The following is an 11,087-nucleotide window of genomic DNA, read 5'->3' on the forward strand; positions in this document are numbered from 1 at the left end:
GTCTGTGTGGCCCCGTCTCCTCAGGCTGGGTCCTGAGGATGGGGTCCCTGTAAGAGTAGAGCGCTGACAGCCTAGAGAAGCAGCCGGTCCCCAGAACCCGGCCTCTTAGCGGCTGTGGGGTTGCTGCCCAGAAAATATTTTGGAACCGCCTGGGCGAGTTTTGCAATATTTCCTCATGAAGCAGCTGCTCAGATCCTGCCGGGGACAGCTTGCCGGCAGGAGGCATGGGGGAGGAGGGTGTCAGGGAGCCACATTATTAAACACTTGCTGTGTGCGCTCTGCAAAGCTCCTGCCTGCTAGCTCTTTGATGGCTGATCCAGAGGACGGAAGAAGGAAGAATTATCAGGCAACTTTGCTGAGCAGAGACCTCACTTTATCCAGTCTGAGATGAAGACATCCGGCCTGGCATGTAGACATTCTGCTCGCTGCGGGCTCCAGCGCATGCCCCAGGGCCCCAACCTCACCACCTTCCTCTTCCCTTCCCTCGGCCGCGTCAGGCAGCAGCTGCACCGTGCTAAGCTATTTTACATCTTGGGACCTTGGTACTCGAACCCCGTGCTCTCTCTCTAAAGCACTGTGTGGCCCACTTTGTCTCTTGCTCTGTGGACTACTTTTCCAGCTGCCCTTCCGTCCCCTGCCTTTCTTTCCAGCATTTGTCCCTCCCTGACTTAGCGTTTTATTACGCACGTGGCTCCCATTTCTTGCATCTCTCTGATAAACACCTTGTCCATCTTGTCTGTGTCTATAGCCCGAGTGCCCAGATCAGTGAGTAGCATACAGTCGGTGCTCAGTCATTGCCTTTGCACCTCTGTGTGTCTCCCACCTCTCCCTCCCGGAGCAGATACTCTGGCACAAAGAGTTATATAAACGTTCTTCCACTTCTCCTAACTACTGCAAAACTTGCTCTTGAGCCAGGCGGTGGTGCCGCACGCCTTTAATCCCAGCACTCGGGAGGCAGAGGCAGGCGGATCTCTGTGAGTTCGAGGCCAGGCTGGACCGATAGCCTCCAAAACAATACAGAGAAACCCTGTCTTGTTAAAAAAAAAAAAGTTGCTCTTTGCCTTCCAGTCCTTCTATGATATAGAATCTGCCACAGTTTTTTTTCCTCCTGGGGAGAGGCTATCTTTGAAACCTGCCTTTGGGGCTTTGCATTGCCACCAGCTAGCTCAGGAGCACATCCGGTGTGACATTTGATAGAAGCGATGCTGCCACCTGACCTGGGTATCTGCATCATCCTCTGGGACAATTGGGGTTTGCAGCTCATGGCTCCTGTCAAGTCCGATGCCTGGGACAGGCTTTTGATTTGCCAGGTGTGTCTGCGAGGCAGGGCTCTGCCAGAGCTTGTTGCTCTCTGAGCACACAGGCAGCTTGTGGGAACTCAGTCTAGGTGGACTTTGGCTACAGCTGCCCTCAGAACAGCAGAGCAAATTTTAAGGGAGACTTTTTGTGGGCCCAGAGCAACTTGGCATTTTGATTAGATCAAAATCAAATTCAATATAACATGTCCAGAGTTTCTTCCGTTATTAAAATGGAGGCAGACCAGACCATATTTTCAAAATAAAAATCAAGGCCAGTTTGCTGGGCACAGATGGGCGTGCAGCCTGAGGACATCTGAGACCCTGCCATCTGGAGGTCAGGGGTCCCAGCGGTATCACATGGGGTGGAGAGTTGGATAAAGACTGATCTGGGCTAAGATGGGCTTCTGCATTTTGGTTTGAGGCAGAATCTCACTATGTTAGCCCAGGCTGGCCTCAAATTTGCGATCTTCCTGCCTCCACCACGGGGACTGGGATGGCAGGTGTGTGGGTCTGCCGCCACCATATGTCAGCATTTCAAACAGTTTACCTGTGCCAGTGGGGCCCACTGGCCACAGACCCAGTTCAGAGCGGTTCCTGCCTGCAGCAGTCTGCCTTGGTCACAGGCTGGGCTACTTAGCAACTTGAAGGTGGAAACTGTTGCTTCTAGGGCCAGTCTCCTCCATCCGTCTTCATGAGACATGAGCCTGACTTCATCTTCCCAGTTCTGGGGCTAGGCCCCTCCCTGCCAGGCCATGGGGAACACAGCGCTCCCCAGGAGCCTCTTCCCTCTTGTCGGTGGGTTACTCCTTTCTTGATCCCCTTGCTAACTTGCCCTTTTCCACTCTCTCGCCTCCAGAGTGTTGATATTGCCAGCACGGGATCCCACTGCCATACCACAGTGGTAGTTCAGTGTATCCACACAGTAGGTCCCTGTGATGTCAGAAGCATTCTATCTTGCAGTGAAGGCACTGACTCTAGGGACTGTCACTTGGCCCAAGTCACAGACCCAACCACTCTAAACTATTCAAAGCCGATGCTTCTCTATTTGTCTGATGTTTGGTCTAAGGCAGTAGTATTCTAGTCTGTTGATGAGAAGCACTTTGGGACTCTCATTAAGACACAGGTTACTGCAGCACAGGGTAGCCCCAGTCTGGGTGACATAGTGTCTCACTATGTCTCAGAAGCCAAGCAAACAGAAGAAACTATACATGACCCTGGAGAGTCACTTCCTTGGTTTGAGATGTGTGGAATCCATGCTTCTGAAGTATGATGCCATGACTTATGACAGACTCCTAAAGCCTTAGAGATGGGATGAGTGGGGTCAGTCACCCTTCTCTCTGTTGCTGTGTTGTTTGCCTTCCCCTAGTGACAAGATTGCTGGACACTCACACCTCCTAAAAGCTTTCCAGTCTGCCAAGAATCTGTTTTATACCTTGTTAATTCTGCCTGAAATGATCTGTCCCTGCCCTCCAACGGGGCAGTAAACAAATTGCAGTAGAATCTGGAACTATTGTAAAATCCAGTTGCACGTTCTGGGAATGGCTGCTACTACCTGGTATCCATGGAGAGTGGTGCAGAGTGAAAGGAAGGACATGTTAGGTTTCCATTTCTGTGACAAAACACCTTACAGAAGCAGCTTATTTTGAGGTCAGAAATTTCAGTGTCTCTGAACCTTCTGGAAGATCTGAACCCAGATTTCCTGTGGTAAGGCTGGTTAGAGTGCAGCAGCCTGCTTTCACTTGTGACATGGTCTGGGGTCTGGAAGCAGTGCTGAGCTGGGATTCCCAAATCCCAGCCCGAGGCCTTTCTGGCTGATGATGGCCTCAAAGAAAAGGAACCAGGAGAGAAGGAAGGAAGGGAGGAGGGGAGGAGGGGAGGACGGGAGGATGGGAGGAGGGGAGGAGGGGAGGAGGGGAGGAGGGGAGGGCTTTGAGACACAACACCAATGGCTCTGGGCCTTGAGCACCTTCTGGAAGGTGAGAGAAGGAGGGGAGCCCCAGACCGTGGAGGTGTGGCCACACAGAGCGAGGAGTGAGAAAGCCTCATTTCATCTCTAGGAATGAGGTGGGCTCTGCCTGTTCTTCCTAAACCACACACCACTTTCTCCGTTCCCACTGGCAGTTCTGCCTGCTAGCTCCTGTGAGAGCAGCTACAGTCATTTCTAAATACTCATTTAGAAAAACAGCCAAACATTTCTATGCACCAAATATTTGCTTCTCATTAAAAGAGAGAGAGAGGAAAACCAAAAAACAAACAAACAAACAAATAAAAAGCCCAAACACCTTTATGTTGGCAACAAGCTCATCCAAAGACTGCAACTGTTTTGGTAGCTGGGGCCAAAACAAATGTTCCTCCCCCAAGGCCAAATGATTCCAGAATGTTTGCAAAATGTTTTTCACTCCTTTAAAAATACAGCAAAATGTACAAAACACTAACATTAAGGAATATTAAAAACAGAAGGGGAGAAAAGCCACAAGAACAGAATGACAGCCACCTCATGCCCCTCCTTGCTTCTGCATCGGGAGAGCATCTCTTAAAGCCCAATGCATGGGGTAGAGGGGCCATGAGCTTTCTGTCCTGAGAGGTATGCAAGTTCCGGTTCTCTCCAGGAGCCATCTGACCCTCAAGGATGCCTGCATGCTCTGGAGCTCAGGATGGGCAGCACAGTGACTGTTGATGGGATGCTTGGAGTCAGAAAGCACCGACCTGTCTAGCTCCATATGGCTGCCTCACTGACCCTGCTGCTGATCCGTGCTGGGCCTCTGCCCCCTTTTAGATATACGGGGACAGCATTTTTGTCTGACAGGTGGGGGAGGATGTCAAGGCAGGCTCCCCATAAAGGACCAGTTTGAACCTGGTCTGGAGGACTCCACTGGACAGGAGGTTCTTGGACACTTGGCGGCGGTTCTCAATGAGTGACAGGGATGGCTTGGGCATATCAGAGACATCTTAAAGAAGCCTCTGAGGGACCATGGTTAGATCCAAAACCTAATCTGGCACAGAAAGGAGAGTGTGGGATAGGGAGGGGTCTTACATCCTTCAGCTTGTCAGGTCTCTAAAAGCAGGGCAGTGGCAGGTGTTGGGTGGGGACAATGTAGTCAGGGTCGACTTGGGCTTCCCGATTCATACTCACTATTGGAGTGTGGCATAAAATCTAGGGGTGTGGAGTTACCCACTCCTGATACCTCCAGGCCCATGAGGAGCCTGGCTATGATGCTGGATGGAAAGCTGGGAGATGGCAGAGTTAGGGGCTGGGATGGCTGGCTGGGTGGTAAATGGGAAGGGGGGACTCAATGAGTCTGCTGGAGGAAGGGCTGAAGGGAAGGTTGAAGGAAGTCACCAGCTGGTAGGAATGGAAGGTCAGTCTGATATGCACTGTCGAGCCTATGGACACACACATGGCCAAGGGCACACAAGATGGCAGATGTCGGCGGGTGTGCTGGTGGGCACAAGGGTTAGCGCCTAGATTACAGGTAGATGTAAGTGTGAGAAGAGGGCTGTAGGTGTGCAGTGGAGTGGGAGGGGACAATGACCTGCAGAGGGCTGGTGGGGGAGAGGCACGCTTGGATTGTGTGGCTGAGTGGGCTGGTGGGACACCGCTGGGTTGGTTGGTGGCTCGCAGCAAGCCTGGTGGGGTTCCGCGCTGGTGAGTCAGTGGATGGTGTGGACGGACAGTGCAGCGTGGGGGCTTGATGGGAGCAGGTGGAGGCTGGGGCTGGGCCAGAGGTCAAGGTGGCAAGGGTGGAAGCAGACCACCGTCAGCAACATCTGCCTTGTCTCTTGCAGGGCACCAGCCGCACATGGGAGACTCCTGGCCACGGAGCTCAGCTCATGAGGCAGCAGAGCTGAATCGCCAGTGCTGGGTCCTGGGGCACTGGGTGTGATGTGACCCAAGCCAGCCCCTGCCTTCCCGCCATCACTGGCACGACCCCTCCCACAGGACATGGAAGCCTGGTCTGTGTGCTGTGGACTCAGCTCTCCTGTCATGGAGACACCAGGCCTATACTGCCACCGCTGCCTGGGTTTTGGGACCCCAGAGATGGGTCAGGCAGGCCCGAGGAACTGTCCAGGCTGCACAGAGACTTGGAGACAGCGGCCACCACCACACTTAGAGCCCCACCCAGCTGGGAAGCCAGGAAGGACATGGGCATTGACCACTGAATGCTGGACACCCACAGTCAGACACAAAGCCAAGAAGGTGCACAGAGGGGCAGGGCCCTGTGAGGACAAGGAGCAGGACTTATTGAAGGTGCACAGAGGGGCAGGGCCCTGTGAGGACAAGGAGCAGGACTTATTGAAGGAGAGGCAGTGTCTGCCTCAGTGGGAGTCATACAGCAGGGGCCCAATAAATGCTTGTTGAACCTTTTCTCTTGCTATGTGTGGGCTGCCTCCCCCATCATTATCCTGCCCTGGAGTTGTGAGCCTGGGCACTGAGGTTAGGGCCAATCATCCATCCACTGATGAGCTAGAGGCCAGCCAGAGCCCAGCCTGGTCTGGGGTAGTCAGGATGGAGACAGGTAGTTAGAGCAGTCATGGTCCCAAGCATGGCAGGAGGAGCAGGCCAGGAGCTGGAGGGAGCATGTTTGACTGGGAACCTCAGCAGTGTGACACCACTGGGGACCCTTTACCCTGTGTCTAGAGCCACTTTACATAAAACCTCTCAGCTGCCCTGGGTGGGTGGGGGGAATAATTCCTGACTTGATCATGAGAGCTTGGGGTCCAGAGAGGGAAGTTTCTTGCTTGAGATTAAACCTGACTTATGGGAGAGTGAAGGATCCAGAGAGGAAAGTTTCTTGCTTGAGATTAAACCTGACTTATGGGAGAGTGAAGGATCCAGAGAGGGAAGTTTCTTGCTTGAGATTAAACCTGACTTATGGGAGAGTGAAGGATCCAGAGAGGGAAGTTTCTTGCTTGAGATTAAACCTGACTTATGGGAGAGTGCATTTAAACTAGACTCACTCCCAGTTAAGTCTCCCGAGAGGCCTCATCCTACCCTGGAGGACTTCTAGAGATTGGCAGAGAGAGGCAGAATGTGGTCTTCTCCTTCATTCACCCACCCACCCATTAGACAGTATTCACCCACTATCATCTACCCAACCACCCACTCACCTATCCACCCAACTCATCCAATCATGATCCTTCGGTTCATCATCCACTCACCCACCATCCATCATTTACACACCACCCATCCATGTATCATAATCCATTTAGCCAACATCCATCCTATCCACCATACATTCATGATTGATCCATCTACTCATCCATCCATTTAGCAACATGTAGCCACTCATCACCTATCCAACCATCCATCCTACCCACCCATCCAGCATCTATCCGGCTATCCATCCATTAACCATGAATACATCATCCATCTATCTGTCCTCAATTAGCCAGCCATTCACCATGATTCACTTATCCATTATCCATCTGTCATTGTCATTCCTTCTGTCAATTATCCACCAATGCATCAGCCATCTTCATTATCCAGCTATCAAGCCGCACATCGGTCTGCATAAAGGTGTCTTCTATTGTGCCTCTACTGTGTGCCACACACTGTGGTAGGCCCTTGAGACAGGACACCGAAGCTTCCAGAGAAGCAGACAAGTGATGAACTGGGAGATGGCAGTTCAGTGTATACATGCTGGGTGTGGTACCTGCCCTCGAGTCAGACTGCCTAGCATCAGATCCTGTCTCCTCAGCCCCAGCGGCCTTATCCTGCAGGTGGGAGTCTTCATTCTATCTACCTCTTACAGCTGCTGGAGGGTGACACAGACTGGTGCCTGTGAGCACAGGGGGCAGAGACTGGATCACGGAGAGCACCCTGCCATCATATGGAGGACAGTTGGGGCCATGGGGCTGAGGCAGTGCCTGTTGGAGACCACCCGAAGGACAGCTGATCAAGGAAATGACACCCAAGCCACCTTGCTGGTGTCAGGCTGTGGAGGGAAGAGCAGGGCGTGAAAAGGCTTTCACATGGTCCAAATGGCAAGGGTTGGGGGAAAAGGAGGGCTGTGAGGATGGAACCAGGTAGGAGAGAGGACTTAAAGCTTCACAAGGGACCCATAGTTTATCCTGGGAACAGCTGGGTGCTTTGGGCAGAGTGATACTGACCAAGATGTGTAGTCTAGGAAGTCATCCCAGCTCTGGGCTGGAGCAGAGGGGTAAGGCAGGACTACCATGTCTTTGCAGGGCCCTGAGTGAGAGGAGAGTGCTTGTGGAGGCCAGGTGGCCAACTCAGGGGCCAAGAGGAGGGACTGGCATGAGAGTAGGGGGAGACAGGAAAAAGGAGATAAGATTCAGGTCTCTGCCCTGTGTCAGGCTGGGCATCTGGAGGCAAAGCATGAACCCCACGCTTGTGTACATGCATGCCTGTGCTCAGTCACTCTTGAGAGCACCTCTCTGCCACCTTGCATTCACATGGTGGGTAGGGAGGGGTGGGGGAGACAAAGTTGGCCTGGGCAGAGGCCTACATAGTTATGAAGGTCCCAGAAGGCCAGCATGGGGAACTTCAGCATTGGCCTTGTGCAAGTGGGAGCCATGGTGATGGGGCCTGAGCAAGTTCATAGGTCTGGAGTCTGGGACCACCACAAGGAACCTTGTAGGTCTTGATGGTCATCCAGGAGCCTTGTGAAGTTGGTCACGAGCCCCAGGAGGCCTAGGAAATGATTTTAGTTGCAAATCTGTCATCTATTTTAATAGCCGTGTCTATGTGATTGTGTATTAGAAAACTGTATGGGCGTGTCCACGTTCCAGATTCAAGTGCTGAGGCTTAGAATGAACCACAATAGGCATTTCAGTAAAGAGTTGGCTTAAAGAAAAATACTAAATAAATAATCATGCAAGTGGTCTGTGTATGTCTGAGTGATTGGAATGGGGGCCATTGCCAGAAGGGAAGGCAGGGAGGACAAACATAGGGCCATGAGGCTTTGGGTCCTCCTGGGAAGCAGCTGGAACCCAGCTGTCTTCCATTACAATGGGAAGGCTGATGGCTAGATAAGAGGAAGCAATTACAGGTTAGTGATGTCTCACAGCCACCTTAAGGGCTGTCTTCTTGCTGGGAGTAAACACCAGAGTATCCTTCCTGGATATGCCACAACCAGGATATGCCACCTGGTCTGAAACCTGGGAGGGGCCACAAACCACTTAAGAGTCCAGGAAGGGAAGCAGAGGGCTAGTCTGAATGGGCATCCTCGCTCCGCATCCTGAGCTGGTGGATACCTGTTACCCTTCCCAAGTCTGGACCACATCTGGACACAGAGCTTCAGTAGCTGACCTTGGCCAGGCTGACAGTTTCCAGATGTTATGCTCAGCATCCACGCACAGGTCTGGGTACACAACACAACCCCATATACACACTAAGGCCTCTCCTTATCGGTCTCCTTGGAGCCTGCAGGCTTCCTGATGTCCTCACATATCTGTCACCTCCTCTCTCCATGTGCAGAGGGACCCATGGCAGTCTTTCCCTGGCCAAAGCTGACGGGCAGGCCTTAGCCGCCACTTCTTCCCTGGCTTGTGGTCTTGATGAGTGGTCGCCACCCCACCCCACCTCTGCCACAGTACACCGACCAGGTCACATACTCATCTCCCAGGTAATGGAAATGTCAGCTTGATTCATGGGCCTTTGCCGCCAGGCCTGAGGACGAGGCTGGCAGGAGCTGCTGCTGTGAGGGAGGAAGTGAGGGCTGCACAGATCATCCTGATGTGTACTCAGACAGGCCTGGGTGCGAATCCTGCCCTGCCTTAGACTGGTAGCTGGCCCCATCTGAAAATGGATCAACACACGGAACACAGCTGCACACGGTGCTGCCACGGGGAAACAAGACAGAGAAACATACCACTGCAGGAGCTTACCTGTGCAATTCCAACAAGAAAGCCACAAGAGTGAGGAGGGCCAGGTGGGGGCTTGTGGGGAGCGCAGCTCCTGTCCCCTGGCCAGTCCTCACTGGCCCTCCTCACCCTGCTCCCACACTGGAGGACTGGGGCCTGCTGATGGCTGTGGGCCCAGCCAAGCTGACGGGTTGGGAAGAGGCAGGAAGCAGAGGCGGCTGAGGCAGGGAGAGGCCGAGCTGGGACTAGGACCACCTGCAGTGAGTCCCCTTTCCCTCCGCTGGGTAAGGGACAAGCTGGGTGAAGAGTCTCAGGATCGGCAGAAAGGGGACCACCACAAAGCACAGGGGTAGGAGTGGAGGGAAGGGTGGGCGTAGCTGTCTGTCCAGTCAATGGCTGACACTTGGAGCAACCAGCTGAGGCTGAGCACATCCTGGAACGAGGGGGCAGGCAGGAGGGTGGCTTGTTGCCCTGGGAAAGAGTCCCTACCAGTGTCATCCAGCCTGAGGTCTGTGCTTCCTGCTCTCAAGTTTGTGCATCATGAAACAATGGTCACTAGGAGACTTAGCTGAGAGTCTCCTGGGAGGGATGCACCGTGAGACCCAAGCTCTGGATGCTGGGACAACTCCTAGAAGGAGGTAGCTGCTACCACTGCTGTGCAGTCTGAGTAGGGGAGCCTGGGTCAGGGCCTAGACTCCATTGAGATGACACGGCTAGGTGGGGGATGGCTCAGGAGAAGGTGCTTTGGGTTGGGGAACAGAAGATGGTGGAACCTGTACTTGAACCCAGGTCTTCTGGCCCCAGAACCATCACATGTCATGCAATATGCTGGGGGTAGGGCACCTACAGCACATGAGTACCATTGTCCAGGACCCACAGGCCTATTTTCCTGGCAAAGGGCCTCAAACATGTTGGCTACCATTGGTTTTGTTGCTGTTACTATGAAATAAGGCTGCCAGGAGCTGCCCTCATGCCAGGGCTGTGAGCTGAGCAGTTTCTAGGCAGGCCTAGAGACCACACATGCAACACCTGCAATTCAGGAGACAGTCCTGGGCGCTGGCGGGCACGCATCCCTATATACATTCCCCAGCCTGTGGCAGGTCCTCGGGGCTGGGGCCTCCTTGTGAACACTGTGGCCACAGACCTGTTTCTTCACATGTGCTCCCTGCCCTGATCTCCTGGCTGTGAAGCCGATGAAAGCCAGCAGAACAAAGGGGCCATGGGGACATCTGAAGAGCACCACCTTAGGACATTTCTACACCCAGTCTCACTCACCTGCCAGGGTGTGGATGCCCTCACTGGCTCCCCCACCAGATGAGGCTGCTCTGTATACTCCCACCAGAGACAGGATCTGGGCCACGCAGGGGCTAAGGGGCTGGGTGGCGCCAGGGGTGCAGCCTGGCCAGAGTCTGCCCCACAGGACAGAGGCCATGCTTCTTGCCAGTAACACAGTGAGTAGAGTGTGTGGGTGCAGAGCCCATGTTCTCCATCTGTCTGGGTTTAGATGACTGCCTCCCTCTTCCTGCCCAAGGGCAACTGAATACTGACAGCAGGTGGGAGGATGTCCCAGGAATCTGAAGTGGCCCCAGATGAAGCCCTGTAGTCAAAGACCTCTATAGGGCTGTCACCCATGCTCTCCAGTAGTCACCTGAGGATTTATGCATTCATCAATAGCTTTCAAAGCTGTACGTCTGGGGAGGTTACACGGCCTCTCTGTGCCCCAGGCCCTTGACATGTAATGTGGATTAAATGGTTAGTGCCTGGTGTGTACTGTATGTACCATTTCCTGGTGGGGCAGGTGAACGCCATGGAGAAAGTGGGTCCAAGGTCATATCCCCACCTGCAGGGGGTGGTGGGAGCAGAGCTCAGATAGGTACACACATGAGTTTTTCTGCACGCCTCAGATCGACCCTGGTAACAAAGGCTCCCTCTGGCTGACCCCATCCAGTGCACCACACTCCA

General features: G+C 53.5%; 1 protein-coding gene across 1 annotated transcript in view; it reads left to right on the forward strand.

The window, feature by feature from the left end:
* The window catches only part of Gsg1l (GSG1 like), a 201,939-nt gene extending 193,796 nt beyond the window's left edge, over positions 1-8,143 (forward strand). The window contains exon 7 of the mRNA XM_005064445.4: positions 5,085-8,143. Coding sequence (XP_005064502.1) covers positions 5,085-5,182 — 98 coding nt within the window. The 3' untranslated portion in view covers positions 5,183-8,143. The remainder of the gene's footprint in view (positions 1-5,084) is intronic.
* Positions 8,144-11,087: the final 2,944 nt, after the last annotated feature.

This window comes from Mesocricetus auratus, unplaced genomic scaffold, assembly GCF_017639785.1.
Source record: "Mesocricetus auratus isolate SY011 unplaced genomic scaffold, BCM_Maur_2.0 Super-Scaffold_4256, whole genome shotgun sequence".
In the NCBI taxonomy this organism is placed as follows: domain Eukaryota; kingdom Metazoa; phylum Chordata; class Mammalia; order Rodentia; family Cricetidae; genus Mesocricetus; species Mesocricetus auratus.